General features: G+C 33.2%; 2 protein-coding genes and 1 pseudogene across 2 annotated transcripts in view; 1 reads left to right on the top strand and 2 right to left on the bottom strand.

Moving 5' to 3' along the window:
- PEX3 (peroxisomal biogenesis factor 3) overlaps window positions 1–23,143 on the bottom strand; it is a 58,420-nt gene that overhangs the window by 31,370 nt on the left and 3,907 nt on the right. Inside the window, exons 2-3 of the mRNA XM_051997877.1 lie at window positions 21,472–21,603; window positions 2,703–2,784 (exon numbers count right to left, since the gene is read on the bottom strand). Coding sequence (XP_051853837.1) covers window positions 2,703–2,784; window positions 21,472–21,603 — 214 coding nt within the window. The remainder of the gene's footprint in view (window positions 1–2,702; window positions 2,785–21,471; window positions 21,604–23,143) is intronic.
- On the bottom strand, window positions 6,209–12,535 carry LOC127559243 (GTP-binding nuclear protein Ran-like; annotated as a pseudogene).
- Window positions 22,663–23,143, top strand: part of ADAT2 (adenosine deaminase tRNA specific 2) — a 46,824-nt gene continuing 46,343 nt past the window's right edge. Inside the window, exon 1 of the mRNA XM_051996741.1 lies at window positions 22,663–22,675. Coding sequence (XP_051852701.1) covers window positions 22,663–22,675 — 13 coding nt within the window. The remainder of the gene's footprint in view (window positions 22,676–23,143) is intronic.

The raw sequence follows: 23,143 nt of genomic DNA, 5'->3' as shown, positions 1-23,143 counted from the left end.
ATAGTTGAAGATACTTCGGATCCTCATGGGAGGCTCTTGAGATGAGGATTATGGCCTGTCTCTAGGGTGGTTTGAGGAAAAATGGTGGACAAGGTGATAGTGGTGATGATGATGGTGGTCAAGCCTGACCTGGCACATATTGCATCTTATCTTATATATATATATGTATATATACATATATATACATATATATATATATATATATAGTATTACAGCATCATAAATTTGAAGCTGAAAGGACCAGAGAGGTCATTTAGGCCATAATTTGATAATGAAAAAAATTGAAGCCAAGAAAAGTTATGTATCTTCTTTAAGGTCTCTCAGATAATAAATGGCAGAGCCAGTATTTGAACTTTACTCAGTACTCTGACTTCAAACCTATTGTTCCTTCCATTGTATCATGTAAATAATTCTTGTCTATCACGGAAAACCCAAAGACAATAATACCCCATCCAACTCCCATCTTTAAAAAAAAAAAATTGATTATTTTTAAAACATTCTTTTCTTTTCAAATTTTGAGTTCCACATTATGAAATACAAAATGAGTAATTCTGATTACATTAAATTTAAAAGGTTTTACACAAAGTCAATGCAATGCAATTGATATTAGAAAGGAAACAAAACTGGGAAACAATTTTTATAAACAATATTTCTGATTAAGGCCTGATTTCTAAAACATATAGAGAATTGAATCAAACTTATAAGAATACAAATCATTCCCCAACTGATAAATGATCAAAGGATAGGAACAGGCAATTTTTAGATAAAAAAATTAGAACCATTTATAGCCATATAAAAATGTTCTATATCACAAATGATTAGAGAAATATAAATTAAAACAACTCTGAGATATATCTCACATTTATCAGATTGGCTAAGATGACAGGAAAATATAAAGATACATGTTGGCTGTGGGAAACTGGAGACCCTAATGCATTGTGGGTGGAGCTGTGAAAGGATTCAGCCATTCTGCAGAGAAATTTGGAATTATGTGCAAAGGGCAATCAAACTGTACATATTCTTTGATCCAGCAGTATCACTACTGGGTCTGGATCCCAAAGAGATCATAGAAGAGGGATAAGGGTCCATTTTTGCAAAAATGTTTATAGCAGCCCTTTTTGTGGTGGCATGGAATTGGAAATCAAGTTGATGCCCATCAAATGGGGAATGACTAAACAAGTCATGGTATATAAATGTTTTAGAAATCAGGCCTTAATCAGAAATATTGTTTATAAAAATTGTTTCCCAGTTTTGTTTCCTTTCTAATATCAATTGCATTGCATTGACTTTGTGTAAAACCTTTTAAATTTAATGTAATCAGAATTACTCATTTTGTATTTCATAATGTGGAACTCAAAATTTGAAAAGAAAAGAATGTTTTAAAAATAATCAATTTTTTTTTTTAAAGATGGGAGTGGGATGGGGTATTATTGTTCTGTGAGAAATGATGAATAGAGAGGCTTCAGAAAAACCTGGAAAGATTTACATGAACTGATGCTGAGTGAAGTGAGCAGAACTTGGAGAATATTGTACCCAGTAATGACAACATTCTACAATGATCAACTTTGATAGATTTAGTCTTCTCAGAAATACAATGATCTAAAACAATTCCAAAAGATTTATGATAGAAAGTGCTATCCACATCCAGAGAAAGAACTATGGAGTCTGAATACAGACTGAAGCATATTATTTTCATATTAATTACATATGTAAAATCATGCAAAAATGCATATTAACCATACTGCAAAAAAGTTTGAAAATTATATTTCTTATACTCAGAGTTCATCAATTCTCTCTGGAGCTAGATAGCAATTTTTTCTCCTAGGTTCTTCGGAATTGTCTCAGATTATCATATTGATCAGTGTACTTAAGTCTTTCAGAGATAACCATTTAACATTGCCATCACTGTGCACAATAATTTCCCTATTTTTCTCACTTCACTTTGTATCAATTCATATAGATACCAAGACAGTGTTTATTATTTTATTAAAGACTTTTTTTTTAAACAAACCAAGAACAATGTAACTAAAAATAGAAAGAACTAGAGAGCTGCAATAGGGGAAAGATGAGGCAAATACATGATTACAATATCACTCAAATGCAATAACAGTTTATATTTATATAGCACTTTATAATATATAAATATATGTGTGTATACACATGTACATTATATGTGTATGTATGTACACATATGCACATATATGTATATACATACATACATGTAATTACAATTGATCTTTATGACAATCTTGTAAGTTGAGAAATGGTATTATTTCCACTTTACAAATGGCTAAACAAATTGAGTTATAGCTAAGTGACAAAGCTGGGACTAACAACTATAACTGTTCTTTCCAGATAACATGCTTCTGTCCTCAGAAGAATGATTAGTTAGGTTGGCAGCCAGAGAATTTGGGGTTTGGAGCAATTACATTTAATGTTTAGATAGAGGGACTGGGAAAATTAGAAGGACAGGATATGATTAATGATCAAGAACATTTAAGCTATATTAATTAAAACCTCTGTGAAACTATTTACCAATCCTAACAAAAACTCTTAACTTCATAAATTTTCCCATATTAATGAATAAAGCTCTTATAAACTTCATAATCCTAAATTATTCCTCTGTACTAAAAAGATAATGTCTATCAATCTGTAAATTTGGGAGTATGTAGATTTATTAAATACATTTTTCTTGTATTTACCTGTTCTTTAGGAGAGCTGTGAGGTTCTCAGAATTTAATTGCTGCATTAAGGCATCTCTCAATGTGGGAAGCATTGATAGCACTGTAATTCAAACAAAAAATACCCGTAAAAACACTAGAAGTTATCTAAGTATCTTAAGTGAACAATATGAAAGTCTTAAACTATTTGGTAATACAACAAATTTGATTGGTTGGCAAAAGAAAGTGAAGAATGGAAATTCAAATTAGTGTTTCTTTTTACTTACAGCTTCTGTGCTAATTTAATGGGAAAGGACTTATTAAAATACCAAAAGAGAAAAATAGTTACACATTTTGGTAAAAAGAACACTAAACTAGTCAGGAGAATCAGAGTCCTCCTTTTATTTCTTTGAGTGAATTAATGTACATATCTGTGTGACTGCATTATCTTCATCCTTACTTCACAGGAATGCTATAAAGATGTAATGCAAGTCTATGTAAAAAAATGCTTTGGAAACAATGCAGTAGGTACTAGCAATGTACAGGCTATTATCTCACTTACTGATACTAACAATAACCTAAGAAACTCCAAATAAATATACAAATATAAATAAAATTAATTTAGGATATTAGTTTATAACTTAAAATGACAAAATTAGGAAAAGTAAATACAAAACAAAGTTATTAAGCATAAATCACTAATTCTACAATGTAAATGTGAAAAATAAGTGTGTATTCATTTTCTTTGAATAAATATTTCTCTATTGTCTTTTAGATCGGGGACTCTTAAACTTTTCCTACTAGCACTCTTTTTTCACCTAAGAAAATTTTACATGACTTTGGGCATATAGGTATAAAAAATAGGTATGCAAATCAAACATTTACAGATAATAAATCATGATTTCATGATCCCCATATTCAGTTATGAGACCCCATACGGAGTTGTGACCCACAGTTTAAAACCTTTTTTTTTTTTTTTTTTTTTTTTAGATAATCTGCAATATTAATTCTTCAGAGAGTATGGTCATTTCCATTAATTACAGCTTGGTATCACTGATAAAACTATTCATGTTAAAAAAATGAAGGTTGGGATCACTGTCAGGGTCTACTAAGACCAAAAAGACTTTATATTAGAAACAGAAAAGTACAGTCAATGAGGAGAGCAAAATAACCTTTGATTTAGATCATTTAAAAGAGGATCATCTAAAAGAACATGGTGGGATAGTAGGCTGGGACAATCCACCAATCCCTTCACATAGGATTAACCTTTAGCATCTACAAAGTTGCACAAGTAAGATGATCTGTCTACATTCATATACCTTATCATTACTTTTCTCTCAAGGGTATCCTATTTTTTCCAATTACATGTAAAGAAAAATCTTGAATTTTTTTTTTTTTTTTTTTTTTTTGCTGAGGCAATTGAGGTGAAGTGATTTGCCCTGGGTCACACAGTTAGAAGTGTTGTGTCTGAGACCAGATTTAAACTCAGGTCCTCCTGACTTCAGGACTGATGCTCTATTCACTACACCATCTAGCTGCCCCATTGGCATTCATTTTTTATAAAATTTTGAGTTCCAAATTTTTGCCTTTTTCCCCTCACCCCCTTCCTGACATGGTAAGCGATTTGGTATAAGATATGTTAATCCTGTTATGAAAGAATAAAGAGAGAAAAAAGAAAATCGTCACATGAGGGAAAAAAAGGGAAAATAGTATTTTTCATTGTGCCTAAGTTCTTTTTCATCAATAGATTCCACTCAATAGATTCCAAAATATTTTATACTATTGACAGTTATTTTAAATGGAATTTCTCTTTGTATCTCTTGCTGTTGGATTTTGTCAGTGCTGTATAAAACTGCTGATGATTTATGTAGATTTCTTTTGTATTTCACAACTTTGCTAAAGTTGTGGATTATTTCTAATAATTTCTAAATCTTTTGGAATTATCTTGGATCAGTGTTTTGTTTTTTTTTTTTTTTTTGCAATGGAAAAAATAAATTTATTTTCTTTTTTTCAATTATAGCTTTTTATTGATAAAACACATGCATGGCATGACACTGACCCTTACAAAAACTTCTGTTCCAGCTTTTCTTCTTCTTCTCTCCACCCCCTCCCATAGATGGCAGGCAGTCCCATGCATGTTAAATATGTTAATGCATGTGTTAAATACAATATATGTATAAATATTTATACAGTTATCTTGCTACACAAGAAAAACTGGATTTAGGAAGAAGGTAAAAATAATCTGAGAAGAAAAATTAAAATGTAAGCAAACAGTAACAGAAATAGTATAAATGCTATGTTGTATTCCACACTCATTTCCCAGTGTTCTTTCACTGGGTATAGCTGGTTCTGTTCATTACTGATCAAATGGAACTGATTTGGATCCTCTTATTGTTGAAGAGAGCCATGTCCATCAGAATTGATGCTCATATACTATTGTTGTTGAAGTGTATAATGATCTCCTGGTTCTGCTCATTTCACTCAGCATCAGTTCATGTATGTCTCTCCAAGTCTCTCTGTATTCATCCTGGTGGTCATTTCTTAAAGAACAATAATATTCCATAACATTCATATACCACAATTTATTCAGCCACTCTCCAATTGATGAGTATCCACTCAGTTTCCAGTTTCTGGCCACTAAAAAAGGGCTGCCACAAACATTTTTGCACATACAGGTTCCTCCCACTTTTCAATGAGATGGGAGAAGTTTCTCTGTAAACCAAATATGTATAATATTTTCTCTTTGAGCCAATTCTGATGAAAGTAAGATTCACCCTATGATCATCCTCCTCTCTTCTTTCCCTCAGATATAAGAGGTTTCCTTTGCTTCTTTGTGAGATATAGTACCTCCACTTTTCCTTTTTCTTGGTACAATTTCCTTTCCACCTCTAGATCCTTTTTTATGTTACAACAGTAAACCAAATTATAAATGTACTCTTTATGTACACCCATAACAGAAATACAGTTCTCGAGAGTACTTTTTACCTTTTTCTCTTGAGTCCTATATTTGGAGGCCAAACTTTTTGTTTAGCTCTGTTTTTTTTTTCCATCAGAAATAAGTGAAATTCACCAATTTCATTGAATGTCCATCTTCTCCCATGAAAGAAAATGCTCAGTTTGGCTGGGTAAGTTATTCTTGGCTACATACCAAGTTTCTTTGCCTTCTGGAATATCAGATTCCAGGGTCTTCGAATCTTTAATTTGGAAGCTGATAAATCCTGAGTGATCCTTATTGTGGTTCATCGGTATTTGAATTTTTTTTTTCTGGATGCTTGTAGTATTTTTCCTTAGTCTGATAGTTCTAGAATTTAGCCACAATATTTCTAGGAGTTTTTTTGGGGGGATCTCTTTCTGTAGGTGATCGATGAATTCTTTCAATGTTTATTTTTACCTTCTGATTCTATGACATCTAGGAAGTTCTCTTTGATAATTTCCTGAAAGATAGTGTCTAGACTCTTTTTTTTCATCATATATTCCAGGGAGCCCAATAATCCTTAGATTGTCTCTCCTAGATCTATTTTTCCAGGTCATTTGTTTTCCCCATTAGGTATTTTACATTGTTTTCTATTTTTTCTTTTTTCTTTTTTTGGTTTTGCTTGACTGATTCTTGTTGCCTTGTTGAGTCATTCATTTCCATTTGTTCAATTCTGAATTTTAGTGTGTTATTTTCTTCATTTACTTTTTTTTTTTTAACTTCTTTTTGTATTTGTCCAATTGAATTTTTGAATGAGTTGTTTTGTTCTATGGAATTTTTTTCCATTTCACAAATTCTGTTTTTTAAGAAATTATTTTCTTTTTCCTTTTCACAAATTTTGTTTTTTAAGAGATAATTTTCTTTTTCTGTTTCACAAATTCTGTTTTTCTGGGAGTTGCTTTCTTTTTCCAGTTTATCTAATCTATTTTTTAATGAGTTATATGCTTTTTCCATTTCACTATATCTATTTTATGTTGCCAAATAGAATAGATCAGTCTCCAAACTGTCTTGCAAGGCTTTCATTTTCTTTCCCCATTTTTCTTCTAGCTCTCTTTTAAGATCCTTTTTAAGTTCTTCTAGGACAGTCTTGTGTGATGAAGACCAGGTTATTTCACCTTTTGGAGCTTCATCTGGAGACAATCTGCCTTTAGTCTCTAGTCTCCTCAGGGTTGGAAATCTGTTCTTCTCTTTTGCCATAAAAGCTGTCAATTGTTAGAGTCCTCTTTACTTTTTTATTCATTCTTTTAAAAGTTAAAGTCTGCCTTTAGCTACTGCAGCTCCACTGGGTCAGTGCTGATTCACTCTTTGTGCTGGCTCTACCACATGGAGTCATCAGCAATGCCCTGGGGCTCTGTGCCATCTGCTCTGGTGTTTGTGGCCTGAGTCCGCTCAGCCACCCTGAGACTGCACTGCTCTGGGACTCTGAGCTGTCTGCCCTGGCATTTGTGGTCAGCTGCCCACGCCGCACTCTCTCTCTCCCGCTTCCGATTGAAACAGACTTTCTCTGGTCCCCTTCTTCCTCCTTCCTCTTCCTTCCTCTCACCCGCTGACCACCACACTAAGACTGCTCTACCCTGGGGGTTCTGCTCTGTTTGAGCTGGCATTTGTAGTCAGCTGTTTGTGCTTCTCTGCCTCTCTCCTGTTTCTGATTGAAACAGATCTTTTCTGGTCTATTTCTTCCCATAAATTCTTTGCCCCAAGACTCTGAGCTGTCTGCCCTAGCATTTGTACTGGTTGCCCTGGCTGCCTCCTTCCTGTTTCCAATTGAAACAGACCTTTTCTGGTGATCTTTAAAATTATCTTCTGCTGATAATTTGTTGTCATATTAATTCCTTTTCTAAAAGTTCACTAACCACCTCTAGAATGTTAAGCTCTAGAATATTCCCTTATTAGCTAATTTGACAAACATGTCAAAATACATAAAGTTAAGTCCTGAATGATCTTTTGAAACAAGATATTTGAAATACTTTATTATGATCTAAGTAAAAAAAGAATGGGAATGGAAGTAACAAAATTCACCATTTAATATCATGATGGGGTTTCAGCAGTCTTAATTTGAAACTCAGGGGGAAATAACTGTGGTCCAAAACGGCTAAATATGAAGGTCCAAAATATGAATACATATATTTTTTAAAACTTCTACATTCACTCTGAACTCCCTTTATATCCTTCAGTATCCTAAACATTAAGCACATGTTCCGCTTAGCTATATAATAATCACAAACATACTGCACCTCTGACATCATAGAACAGTTGTCTACAAAACTTTGATGCTGGGCTCTTAGTTTTATCCCCTTCTAAGTCATCAACTCCATCAAGGTCTGAGCAATTTATAAGTTCTTTTTATACTGTGTTGCTAGTGCTGTATCCATGACAAGAGGTACAAGAGCTAGTTTTGCAAAAATTCCAAATTAGGGTCTCCTACAAATTTTTTTTAGCAAGCCAAAGGAAGGACTTCTGAAAAATATAGTTACTTTTGGCTGAAGTGTCATAGTATTGGGAACCAATTTTTGTCTTGACTTTATTTGTCCTTAATTTTCATCTTATTGCCATTTGATACTATAGGGTTATTTCCACATAGCAATACCAGATCTCTATGCCAGTTAGGTATGTTCTTGAAAGTTAATTCAATGCTACATCAAACAACATAATGGCATGTTAAGTTTAGATACAATAACTATCTCAAGAAAACCAAATTTCTCTTGGTCAGCTATATTCCATGTGTTGATGTAATAGGAACTTTGTTTAGTATGGAACATGAGATGATGGACCTCAACACCCAAAGCAGCTATAGCTCAAATTCACCAATCAAATGAGTGTTTTTCCATAACCTTCATCCCCAAATAATACAAAACTGAAATACAATTGAGGTTGGTTTTACTAGGATGTGATCATGATGGTTCTTTCATAGGACTGAATGATGGAAAGATAGCAAAAAGCAATTCCATGATTTTTTTTTTTTTTTGCTTTTGTTTTTCCATGGTCTTTTTTTAAGCTGTTAATTTACAGCATATTTAAACACAAAAATTCAAATTCAATTCAATTCAACAAATATTTAGCTAACCTACATTATGTGTAAGTCACTGGAGATATAAAGATGAAAAGAAACAGTCCTAATTTTTAAGGAGCTTCCAATGTAATTAAGATGGGAGTAGGAAGGAGGCATTGCACTACACATATACAAAATAAGGTAGAATAAGATATATCAATATACGAGCATTTATTAAATACCCATTATTGTGCCCAACATTGTGCTATATGTTAGGGAGATCCAAAGACAAAAATGAAACAATTTTTTTTTTTTGGTGGTTGTTTTTTAATTCTTTAAAAAAATTTATTTATTTTTCTTTTCTTTTTTTTTTTTAATTTTTCATTCATTTATTTATTTATTAACAATTCTTGTCCTTAAAGAGCTTACATTTCAAAGGGGAAAACTACATACACTTATAAGTTTATATAAAACAAATGTTTAAGGAACATGAAGGTCAAACAACAGTAATCTGATTGGGGGGAGAGGGTAGGTAGAGGGCAGGAAATAAACATTTATAAAACACTATCATGTGCCAGGCACTGTGCTAAGTACTTTTTACAAATATCGTTTCATTTGATACTTACAGTCAGCTAGTATCTGAGTTCAGATCTGAATTTAGGTTTTCCTCACTTTCAGTCCAGTACTTAATCCCTTCCACTATCAGCTGTCTGTGAAAACAGGCTCTCACAATGGATGAGTTAAAGGATGAAGTTTAAGATCTATATTAAAGCAACACAAACATTTATTCTACCTAAAACCAACTTTTTGCACACTACATGACCTGTTGGTATGACTTTTCCTGAATGGAGACATACAGATTTCTGTGACTGTCACTTTCTTTTCTAATATATATTATACAATTTTGCCAGGAATTGAAGTCAACTCACTGGTCTATGGTTTGCAAAATCCATTCTCTTTTTTCATTGCCCACTTTGGGGAGGAGGGAGAAGTCTGACCATTTCCTCTTCTACAATCATATTTTACAATCATTTCTTATTCTCCATTATCTTTCAAAGATCACAACTGATTCAGTAATCATATTTTAAAATTCTTTAAGTACCTAAGGATACACACACATATGTGTGTGCCTGAATATGTATATAATCCCCCCTACCCCCTCATCTTGATTTGATAGTTATGGTTTGAAGAGCCAGTTGATGTACTCCTCTCTTGAATCCCTAGCCTACTTTTCACTCACAAATTATGTCCAGGTAAGCCTCAATTGTAGATCACTCCCACCATTCATGACATTTTCAAGCCTACTTGAATGCTGTTGAATGCAGGTGGAAAAAATCATGCAACTGCTCTGACTGGCTCCACTACTAATTTAAGTTATATAACTTCAACTAGGCCCTCACTGCTCCTAGACAATGCTACCATACATCCCTTATTGATTCACTATCTCATTCTCTGCAGAAGTTCTTCTAAATCTTTTTCATTCCCCTTTATCCCTATTACGGTTCTCCCATCACCAATACCCTTAGTTGAATACCTTGCCTCATACTTTATGGAAAAAATTGAGGCCTTTCGCCATAATAACACTCTTTTCCCCTCTTCTTCATCTCCTATCACTCAGATGTCTTCTGTCACTTTCTTTTCCTTCATCCACTTCACACAATAAAATGGTCTTACCAAGGCAAACCCTTCTATTTATTCAAGTGATTCTATTTTATCCTGTCTCCTTCAACACTGTCCTCTCTACCATCCCCACTTTCTTATTTTTAATCTCTTCCTCTCTACTGGCTCATTTCCTACTGCCTACAAGCATGCACATCTCTCTCCTATCCTGAAAAAAATTTTGACTTCATTCTTCCATCCCTGCTATCACCTTACGTCTATTTTATTCTTTGTAGCTAAACTCCTCAAAAAGATCACTTACAACAGGTATATCTACTTTTTTTCCTCTCACTTTATACATCTTACTATCTAATTTTTTAAAAAAGGTACACCATAAACAACTTTCATTTTATATTTGTGTGTAAGGTCATCTTTCACTAAAAAAGTAGATGTTAATGCTATTCTAAGGTGGGGGGAAAATGTAAAAATTATAGGAAGGGAAAAATCAAGCAGAATAATATTCTAAAGATAGGGTTCTTAAATGCCAAGTATCCTTTCTCAGCCTCAAACATTCATTCTGAAAATGGCCTATCAAAAAAGGCTTAAAGGGAGCAGTTTGATTATTGGTCCTTTGACATATATAATATATTTTCAGTAGGAAGCCTATACATTTAAAACCAAATGTTGTATAACAAAAATGTCTTCTGAGGTATTTCTTTCTTCCATTTCTTTTCTTTCTCAGAGTGGTCTATATAGTCATTTTTTTTTCAAATAACAATACCATTTCTGGAGATATTTTAAAAATGAACCTTAAATCATATTTTTCTGGAATATATAAAACTTCCTAAAAGAGGAAGTAGGAGAAACAAGGCTTAGCTTTCTTAAATATTTTAATAAAAATCAACACTTACATAGTGCTTTAAAATTTGAAAAATGATTTACCTATATTATCTCATTTGATCTTGAGAATAGTCATGTAAAGTAGGTACTCTAATTATTCCCTTTTTTTTCAATTAAAAAAAAACCTATTTCTACAGCTATCCTGCTGCACTAGAAAAATCAGATCAAAAGAAAAAAATAGAAAGAAAAAAACACGCAAGCAAAAAACAAAATACAAAGTATGAAAATATTATATTGCAATTCATATTCAGTCCCCATAATCCTTTCTTTGGATGTAGAGAGCTCTCTCCCTCACAAGCCTATTTGGAACTGACCTTAATTACCTCATTACTGAAAAGTGTCAATTACAATCTGATCTTCCATTTTACCATTCTATTGAAATCGCTTTCTCCAAAATTACTAATGGATCCTTAGTTGACAAATGTAATCACCTTTTCTCAATCCTTATTCTCCACCTTTTCTGTAGCCTTTTGACACTCGATCATGCTCTTCTCCTTGGTATTCTCTTCTTTTTAGGTTTTCTTGATACAATTCTCTTCTGGTTTTCCTCCTATCAGACTGTTTCTTCTTTGTCTTCTTTCTACATCCTTCTCTAGATCACGTCCCTTAACAATAAGTATCCCTCAGAATACTATCTACAGTTCTCTTCTATTCTCCCTCAATACTACTTCACTTCATGATTTCTTCAGCTTATATATTTTTAATAACTATTTCTAAGCTGATGACTCTTAAATCTAATTTTCCTGCCTCAATCTCTAAGTTGATCTCTAACCTCACATATCCAACTGCCTTTGAGACATCTCCAATTGGATGTTCAATAAATATGTCAAACTCAACATGTACAAAACAGAAGCCATATTATTTCTCCCTTTGAACTCTCCCCCCTCCCCCCTCCCCAGTCTCATTACTGTAAAGGACACCACCATCCTCTCAGTCTTTTAGGTTCACAACCTGGATTCCTAGCTATTTGTTGCCCAAACTGTTGTCAGGGTTTATAGAATTTGTTGTGGTAACATCTCTCAAATCTATCCCTTTTCTTCTCTGACACTGTCACCACTCTAATGCAGATCCTCTTAACTTCATACTTTGATTAATACAATAGCCTAAACGTGTGTCTGCCTGCCTCAACTCTCCCCACTAGGATACATTCTACCTTCAGCCCTCTATAATGATTCCTCTTTTAAAAAAGATCTAATCCTTCACACTTTACCCCATCCTTCCCTCAGAGCCATTAAATTCTAGTGGCTTTTTATTACTTCTAGGAATAAATACAAAATGCTATTTCACATTCAAAGCCCTTCATAACCTAGTACCCTCCTACCTTTTCAGTCTTCTTACATCTTTCTCTCCACCAATTAGTCTTTGATCTAGTGATGTTAGTTTCCCAGTGAGTATGTGAACAAGATATCCCATGTCTCGGGTTCAGGCATTTCCCCCAGCTACTTCCTATGCCTAGAATTCTATCCCATTTCCTCTTGACTGCTGACTCTCTGGCTTCCTTTAGGTCCTAATTAAAAATTTCACTTTGTATAGGATATCTTCCCTAACAACTCCTTGAAGCTCCTTGAGGTAGATATGGTCTCTTGCCTTCTTTTTTTAATTCCCACTGTTTAGTCAGTGCCTGGAACAAGGTAGGCATTTAATAAATGTTTATTAATTGATTATTTTGAGCATCAACAGAAAGATTATTTAGTATAGTATTTAGAGAGCAGAATTTAGATTCAAGAAAATCTAAGCTTAAATACTGATGATTGTATGACCCCATGGGAATTCCATAACTTTTTTCAGTGCCCTAGATAATTCTCTATACCAGTGGTTCTCAAAGTGTGGTCCAGAAACTCCTGGGGCTGGGGGAGGTTTCTGAAACCCTTTCAGAGGGTCTAAAAATTCAAAACTGTTCTTTATTTCTGAAGTGCCAAAGATCTATAAACATAACCTATGTAAACAAAAACTCTTTGGAAAGATCCACAATGATTTTAATAGTGCTGAGGTTCAAAAGGAGACCCCAAAAGATTGAGGTTTCAAAATGGTGTCACAAGGTATCTCAAAAGAATTTGCAGGCTTGAACCCATCTCCAAAGTTTATTATAACTGTAACACCAATTGAAGGTTAAGTTCCAAAAGAATTCAATAAAGAACTAGAAGCAAGGGGATAATATTTATACGAAAAAGTTAGAGATATCCAGGAGCTTCATGTTACTATTTGCTAATTTTAAGTGTTATAAGTAGGTTTGAGGAGTAGTCTATTCACAATTGTCTCAAGGATTTTGTTATCACTGACCAAAAGATTATTTATCTGACAGTCAACAATGTTTGTAGGACTGCAGTACTCCTAAAGTTAGTGGATCTCAGAATTGTCTATTCCACAGCCGGGAGACCTTAGGGTTATTGACAAATAGACTGTTAAAAACAATAGCACTCATAAGGTCAGGGGATCTCAGGATTACTGCTATATTTCCCCTAGAAGCTGCACCCCCATAAATAGTATAAAAATACTGAGAATAAAAATTTAAGAACTACTACTCTACACTAAGATGATGCATAGCAGACAAGCTGTCAACCTGTAGTAAAGGAAGTTTCTTCACTGCAGAAATGTGAATACTCATGTAATAGAGATCCAAACAAAAAACAAATTATCTCCCCATTAGCCATTTTTTATCTGTTCTTTCTAGTCCAAAGGTCATTCTCCACAGGAGAGAAATAGGAACAATATACAATATAAACTTCATTTTCTATCTTTTCTAACAGTGCTGAGCAGTCAGCTTTCCTATTTCTTATTGAATCTTCCAATCTAGATAAAAACGTGACAGCCTTAGTCTGTCTACTGCACTACTGCACTACTGACATGATTTTTTTCCTTCTTTTTACCATGCCATGCTGACTCCTCTCTATTTGCAGATCATAATTAAATAAAATTCTCTATTGAGTAGTGACCCCAATTGGGATTGTCTTGGGAAAGAAAGTTTGCTATTTTTTTCTCCAGCTCATTTTACAGATGAAGAAATTGAGATAAATAAGGTTGTTATTTTTCCAGGGTCAGACAGATAGTAAATGTCTGAGACTGGATTTGAACTCAGATCTTCCTGATTCCAGACAAGCAGTTTTGTCTACTGTGCCAATCTAGCTGCTTTATATAAAATGATAATTAGCAGACTTAAATAATGTCTAATTGTCTCAAATACTAAATCATGGAAACCAATAATAATTATGTTAAAGATAATGGCAATGAAAAAAACCTACTCATACTTTTTACAGTCAACTAAAAGCAGGTCTCAGAAAAACTTATCTCTGAAATATTTATTTTTAAAAAAGGGTAAGTGAACTGATTGATCATGAACTTAAAAATACTAGAAAGTAGACAATTAAAAATTAGTCAAAAGGAAAAATTTTGAAAATTAGGGAAGGAAAATCTCAGAAAAGTCTATATAGAAGTGATTGAATTCAATGCTATTTTTTTCAAATAAATCATTAATTATGATCAGGAAAATCAAATTGCCAGGATTAAAAATTAACAAGATGAATATACATATAGAGAAAGTGAAAAAAAAAAAACTCACTATAAACATTTACATGCCAGGAAAACTCAGAATCTTTTGGATGTCTATCTTTTTTTTTTTTTTTTCATTTTCCAATATACTACCAAGCTATCTCTAGATATGCTAGCTGTAGCAATAACAGAACAAGAATCAAAGACATAAACATTCACAAAGTCAAGAAAATTAATCCTATCTATAGGTGACAGGATGGTATATTTGGAAAACTCCAGAGAATCAGCAAAAAAACTGAGACAATAATTAGTTATAATTCAAGTTCTCCACTTCTTTAACATGGAAGCCTCTAAATCTTGTTTGATTGTGACTGTGGTGACTCTTATGTGCCTGATACTGTGCTAACAACTGGGGATACAAAGACAAAAAATAAACAATCCCAGTCATTAAGGTATTTACATTCTATGAGGAGAAAACATAAAAGCATATACAAAAATAATTAAACAAATTTTTTTTTTTTGGGGGGAGAGAATACCAACACCTGGAGAATCAGGAAAGACCTAAACTATAATGTGACACTTGAGATACTAGAGATTCTAAGTGGCAGAGCTAAAAAGTGCATTCCAGGTATGGACGTATGTCTATACAAAGACACAGAAAGACAGGAAATGGAGTGTTGTATTAGTGCAAGGTTATTTTTATTGAATTATTGAGAGTATGAAGAGGAATAAAGCATAATAAGGCTTGAAAGATATGTTTAAGTCTGTGAAAGGTTTTAAATGTCAAGGCAAAGAATTTATATTGTACCCTAGAAGTAACAGAGAGCCAATTGAAGCTTATTGAGTAGCTAGAGTGATATGCACAGACTTGTACTTTAGGAAAATGAGACTGGTAATTTATGGAGAATGGGTTGAAGAATTGAGAAACCTGAGATGGAGAGAAAATATAGTCCCAGGTGAAAGGGATTAGGCCTTGAACTAAATAATTTAACAAGTAAAGACAAGAGAACAAGTCTAAGAATAGTGAGGTTGGGATGTTCATGGGATATATCCAAACAGGCAACTGATAATGTGAGATCAGAATTCAGTAAAGATATTAAGACTAGGTATGTAGATTTGGGAGTTATTTTCATATATATGCTATTTAAATACATGAGAACTGATGAGGTTACTGTGAGTAAAGAAGGATAACAAGCAGAAACAGTAGTAGAGCTTTGGTTTACTCTCTTTTAGGAAATGTGATATGTGTACAATGATGATCAAGCAAAAGAAAAATGAAAAAGAAAGGTCAGATAGCGAAGAGGAGAACCAAGAAAAAGAATCATGAAAAATCTAGAGAGAAGGAATGGCATAGGAAGGGAGGGGAACCAATAGTTTTAAGTGATTCAAAAAGTTCAAGGATAAGAAATGAGAAAAGGACAAAAAGTTTGGCAATTATTAGTGATAACAACATTGAAGAATGCATTTTCATTTAAGGCTGAGATTGGAAGCAAGATTACAATAGATTGACAATGAATAAGTGGGTGGGAAAAAGAGGCAACAAGTGTATAGGCTTTTTAAAAAATAGGCTTTTGGTTGATAAAGGAAGGGAGGTTGTGAGAGTATTTTAAGGATGTGGTAATGGGTGTGTTTTTATTTTATTTTATTTTATTTTTTGCATTTATAAAGTTTTTTATTTTCAAAACATATGCACGGATAATTTTTCAACAATGACTCTTTCATAACCTTGTGTTTCAGATTTTCCCCTCCTTCCTCCCACTCCCTGCCCTAGATGACAATCTAATATATGTTATAAATGTTAAAATGTATGTTAAATCCATATTTATACAATTTTTTTTACTGCACGAGAAAAATCAGATCAAAAAGGAAAATAAATGAGTATGAAAACAAAACAAAATGCAAGTGAACAACAACAAAAAAGTGAGAATGTTATGTTGTGATCCACATTCAGTTTGATAGGTATGTTTTTAAAGAGAAAAGACCCAAAATCTACTGAAAGAGATGAGACCAATGCCTTGGCAAAAAGGGCTTATTTCTTTCTTTTTTTTTTTAATTTTATTTTATTTAATAATAACTTTACATTGACAGAATCCATGTCAGGGTAATTTAAGGGCTTATTTCTTTAATGGAGACTGGAAAAAAAAGATAAGAATGGGTGAATATTCCAGCACTTTGGGAAGACTTATGGTAAAACATGAATGGTCAGGCATTTGACCTTTTGTGCAAGCCAATTTAATGCAGCTAAGATTAGAAGGGAAAGTTAATTGAGGGGAAAAAATCTTTTTTAGAAGATTTATTTGATATAGACCTCATTTCCAAAATATATAAAGAACTGGCTCAAATTTGTGAAAATCTGAGCCATTCCCCAGTGGATAAATGATAAAAAGAAAAAAAAAAAGAAAAAGATATGAGTAAAAGTAAAAACACCACAAACTATTAACAACTTTATAAAATAATGAATAGTAAAAGTAAATCAAAACAATCCTGAGGTTTCATTTCTCACTCAGCACCTATCTCAGATGACAAAAAATGACAATAGTCAATGTTGGAGGGAATTAGAAAGATAGTTATGAAAGAGAAAAACATTTTGGAAAGCAATATGAAATTATATAAATAAAGTGACTAAAACATTTGTGCTTTTTAATTCATATTCTACTATAAGACATACTTCAAGTACGTCATAATAATAAGAAAGTCCTCATATATACCATATGTATTTGCTACTATAAAAAATACTGACATTTAACCCTTCCAAGGTGTGTGCCTCTGGGCAAGTCACTTAACCCCAATTGTCTCAGCAAAAAAAAAAAAAAAAAAAAAAGTACTAATAAATAATGATACACACACATATCGAGATAGCAAATAACTAGGAACCAAGTAGATAGGTATACAATGATTGGAGAATGAATAAACAAATTGTAGTTTATGAATATAGTTATGAATGAAAATGTATTAAGACATTTTACTTTGCTATAATAGATGATGAATATAGGTATATGAAAAGCCTTTATATGAACTGATGCAGAGTTATGTAAGCAGCCATAAAAACAGTATATACAATGACTACAACAATGTAACTGGAAAGAACCAGCACTTTAAAACAACTAAAAGTAAATGTTGCAAATGTTGCAAAATCACAAGCATGACTTCAAAAAAACCATTATGAGACTATCTTCATCTCACTTCTTTGCAAGGAAGAGAAATTGATTAGTGCTATACATTTTGATATAGATTTTTTTGGAATGTATTCAACAGTTTTGCTTATTTTTTCTTGAAAAATATTTATTATAGGGGATGGCTTTCTATGAGGGGGAAGAGAAGAGATCTCTGAAGGAGAGAGTTTGATAAAAGATGTCACTAAAATTTCATTGTTAATAAAGTGAATGTTACAAAATTATAAATAAGCATAACTCCAAAGAAAAGATATGAGAAAATACCTGACCCAAAACATTTGCAAAGGTGGGGGGGAAGGTCAGTGAGTGTAAAACACTGCAAATATTTTCAGATCTATTTTTTTTTTTGATGTACTCATCAGTTTTGCTGAGTTTACTCTTCCTCTTTTTCTTTTAAAAAAATTCTATTATGTGGAATGGTTCTCTAGTAGAGATAGCAATAAAGGGAGAAATTATAGTGAATAAAAAATATAGAAGAAAGGTTATTGTGAAAGACAATACTAAGGCCTCTCAATAAATTTCAAAAATCAAGGATTAAGATCTTAGGAATCTACAGGGAATCCTTTGAATTATTACGTAATCTTAGATCAGGTTTTGTGAGTTTCTTACTACCAAGAAATCACAGCTGCCAATAAGATCTTACCAAGGTTTTGTCCACATTACCAATGTTCTTTTTGTTGTACATTGCTATAATCTGAAAAGTCATTATCTAGAAAGGGAAATCCTGGGCCAAATCTTCCTCCAAACTACTGCTTATACTAAAAGTATCTCTAATAGACTTTTAATTAATCACAAAGCTACATTAATAGAATCCTTCTTAGGTTATTAAGATATAGATCTGAAAATCTCAATTTCTAGTTAATTAAACAAATAGATGCATTAGAAGTAATATGGCAAGGGCACCTATCTGTAAAATAAGGGTTTTGTACTATATGGCCCCTGAGATAGCCTGTAGCTATTGACAGCTTTATTTTTTGGCTCCCAATAAGATAATTTTGGCAGAACTTGTTCTTCATAAAGCTGGGCTTACAATAACCTATTGTAAGAGTCCTATCAAGATGGTAACAAATTGCTTTTGTAATAACATTTTTCTAGTACTGATAAACCTGTATTGTGAACAGGTTATGTTCTTAAAGTTCATGTTACAGTTGGTTCTTCAGATCTCAATTAGGATTCCCTAAATATAATATTATGTAATCAGTGGGGCCATTTGTAAGAAGTCCAAAAAACCAATTTAACACGCTTATGGAGTACAGTATTGTATACAACTCTTCAATTCAACAGAACTAAACCACTGTATGGAATGTGTTTCCATGGGAAAATACATTCAAAATTCTATCTTGTGATACAAAGAATCTTTTCCACCAGCTTTTTTTCATCTGCCTGGATAAGAAGGGCTTCACTTTGCTCAAAGAATGGGAACTTGCCCAGCTTCCATTTTGCATGATGTTTGCTTATATGGCTCTCAAAATCTGGTGAAAAGAGTAATATGTTAAGAAGAAGAGGGACAGATACTTGTAGGAAGTAGCAGATTGGAATTTTGATATTAGCATCATGGAGATGGGTCAAAGAAGAAAAAATGGAAGAAATGAGTCAAACAACTCCTTGAGGATAAGGAAAAATCAAACTCTGGGGGATGCGGAGAGAGGAGCTCCTGTCAATATTTGAGTCCCAAAATAAATACTCAGGAACATGTCTTATTCCCAGTTCTGAGTCACCCTATTTTTTTTTTTTCCATTCCCATTGCTACCATTTCTGATTTCCAGTTAGGAATGCTCTATCACATCCATATCATGGATATTTCAGCCTCTCCTGACTCCCAGATCAAAAGCAAGAATAAGAGAAGAGTCTAGGAATTGGTAGTAAGAAATGGAATAAAGTGGTAAAGGCATCTCTAGGCAGAAAGTAATCTCATTGAAATTCTGTACCTTCCCCATAGCCTATCATAGTATTGCACAAATAGATGCTTAATAAATGTTTCACTGAATCAATGTATATGTCTATACCATTCATCTTGAAATTAGAAATCTACCCTAGATTTAGAAGAGGTGAAAAATATGAGAACTATTTGACAAAGTAGGGGGAAGGGGGAATCCAAAGTGATAACAGCAGAGGGAAGACAAGTCTTTGTAATCAACAACTTGACTGCTGAGGCATTTATTATCATTAAGGAAGTCATATTTATCCAAATTTCTCTAATCATAGGTATTAGATTTATCCAACACATGTTGGTATCTACTTTATGAAAGACACTTTGCTAAACTAAAAGGTATGCAATTTTTTAAATAAAAAAATTATATATTCTTATACCATCAAATATTTATATTTTGATGTTGTTGATTTTTACATTAAAATCCTTTTATCAGCTATGTGACCCTGGGCAAGTCACTTAACCCCAACTCAGCCTCAGCCAAAAAAAAAAAAAAATCCTTTTATCACCAACTAATATATAGTCTTAGCATATTTTGAGGGTGCCTTGGACTCAAGCAAGGGTTAAATGTAGAAGCTGGAGTTTAAATACTTTACTCACATAATGAGAAAATACAACTTATTGGAAAAGATCCTGATGATGGCAAAGATTGAAGGCAAAAGGAAAAGAATGAGATGGTTATGTGGTATTGTGGAAACAATAAAAATGAACTTGGACAGACTTCAAAAGATAGGGGAGGGGGCAGCTAGGTGACGAAGTATATAGAGTACCAGCTTTGAAGTCAGGAGGACCTGAATTCAAATCTGGCCTCAGACACTTAACACTTCTTAGCTGTGTGACCCTGGGCAAGTCACTTAAACCCAATTACCTCAACCAAAAAAAAAAAAAAAATAGAGAAGGGAGGACAGAAGGGCCTACTCCATGGGGTAACCAGTCAGATATGACAATGAATGAACAACAAAAAAGCATATTTCACTAAAACATTGATCTCTGAAATTATTTCAATACTTTAAAAGAACCATGATTTCATCAGTGGAGGTAGATTACTACTCCTCTATGTCTTAGCAGAGGATCTCTACGAGATGCCCTGACCAAAATAACTGATCAATGGATAGATAGCCAGTCATTTCAAATCAAAAGACATTTATATCAAGCATTAAGTGAAAAGTAGAGTGTTCTATATAACCTTAGGGACAAGAATAAGGACTAGACCTCTGATTTCACTGGTTTAAGAAACTCCCTACCCCAGTGTAAGTTCAGCACTTTGTGAAAACTTTTGATCTTAGAAAATAGTGTAGTGTAAGTCAACTCAAAGCTAATAATCCTTCCCCAAGCAGATTAAAACACAATTTGTAAATATCTAATAGAATAAATAAAAATACCACAAAACAAAAATGTTAATTTATGGCTTTTAAATCAATAAGTGACTTGTAAGGATTCATTTCTATTTGAGTTTGACACCCAGAGCATAGAGATTAGGTGACTTACTCAGGATCAGACAGCCAGTATGTGTCAAAAGTTGGACTTCAGAAGTTTTGGCTTCTGTGCTACTTCTTTATTTGATATCCCCCAAAAAAATCCAAGGGGGAAAAAAACCACACCAATCTTCAGCCTCAAAGTTTGTTTTTTACAATACATATATACACAAATTTATGTACACACACAATTACGTATGTGTGTATATATGTGTACAAGAGTTATGTACATCTGCATGCACATATAAACAATTATATACATGGAGAAATATTCTTTTGTCTTACCTGTCATATTGCATGTTCTCTGGTTACTTTCAAAATGATATTGTCGCCTTGCTTGGGCAATATATTCAGCAGCCTCCCTCTCTTGTATTTCTCTGATCTTTTTTTGTCCATATTTCCCAAGGATATATACGCCTAAAAGTTACAAAAATGAACTAATTATATCAGAAATTTTTTAGCATTATGAAAACACTCAGATTTATCTATTTATTTATGTATCTGTTTAGAAATTTCTGTGAAAGATTAAAGACGAAATTAAATACTCTGGGGGGAGGTAATTGAGGGTCACACAGGTAGTAAGTAAATGTTCTTTTCATACAAGAGACAAAACCACCGTCTTGAATTTTACAAAAATAAATAACAAAGAGCATATGAAATAAGTTTACTTGCATATATTAAAATTTTAAATAAATGTGCCTGGCACTGTAACAGGCACCAGAGATACAAAGATGAAAAAAATAAACTATTTGTCCTTAAGGAATTTACTTTCCCAGTTGGAGGGGAAAGCAAAGGAATCAGAAAAGGACTCATTAGTAGGTAGTGGGCTAGTGCTGATCACATAAAGTATATATAAAGCATATAAAGTGCTGATTCTGAGAAACAGGAGAGCCCATTCCAGGCAAGAAAGAGTATAGTCTTTGCAAGAGTGAGACAGAATGTGACATACAAGGAACAAATAAGCCAGTTTGGCTAAATGCCATAGTTTTTGAAAGGGAGCAATGTGGATATCAATTTGTATAAACTGGGAAAGTAGGAAGAAACCAGAGTTTTAAGTATTCATATAGCAAGTCTGTATTTGATCCTAGAGATACTTGAAACTTTATAAGCAAGAAAATATCTTGGAAACTGTAGGGGAAATGGATTGGAGAAGAATGGGATTTGTAGAAGGATATTACAATAATTAAAGTTATAAGTGCTGAGAGCTTAAGATAGAGTGGTAAACATCTGAATAGAGAGAAAGAAAAGATGGGATATAAATTATAGAGGTAGCAGCAACAAAACCTGGAGACAACATGAATTCGAGAAAAAGGATGAGTAGAGGATAACTCTTAAGTTTATGAACTCAGGTGAACAGAAAGATGGTGACACTATAAACAGAAATAAAGAAGTTAAGAATAGTGTAGAGTCTGGGAGAAATGATAATGAAATGTTAATGAATAATTGATGTGGAATCCATGCTCAGGAAAAACGAGGATGACAAAATCTGGTAGTGATTTGCATAGAACTCAGAACCAAGAGAAGTTGATGACATCACAGATTACTGTAAAGAGAGAAAAGAGGGCATAGGACAGAGTCATAGAGGCTTATTTACAATTAGAGGGCATAATGTGAATGGCACAGGTGATCAGACAAGTGATCAGAAAGGTAAGAAGAGAAGCAAGAATGGATAGTCAGGAAAACCTAGGTAGAAAAATATTTAGGAGGAGAGAGTGGTCAAATGTTGCAGAGAGTCAAATGGGGACAATAAAAGGTTGATTTAATAATTAAGAACGATGTAACTTTGACAAACAGTTTGAGTGATCTTGGAAGCAAAAGATTACAGAAGGTTGGAAAAGTAATTGAGAGAAGTAGAAGCAATCCAGATGACTTTTCCCCCCTCTCTCAGGAATGGCTATATGGACATTTTGAAGGTTTTTAAGGATGGAAAAGAATCTAGGCAAGAAGAAGGAAGCCA

This window comes from Antechinus flavipes, chromosome 4, assembly GCF_016432865.1.
Source record: "Antechinus flavipes isolate AdamAnt ecotype Samford, QLD, Australia chromosome 4, AdamAnt_v2, whole genome shotgun sequence".
Lineage (NCBI taxonomy): Eukaryota > Metazoa > Chordata > Mammalia > Dasyuromorphia > Dasyuridae > Antechinus > Antechinus flavipes.
Note: the sequence above shows the minus strand (reverse complement) of the source record. Positions and strands in the feature narration are given on the sequence as shown.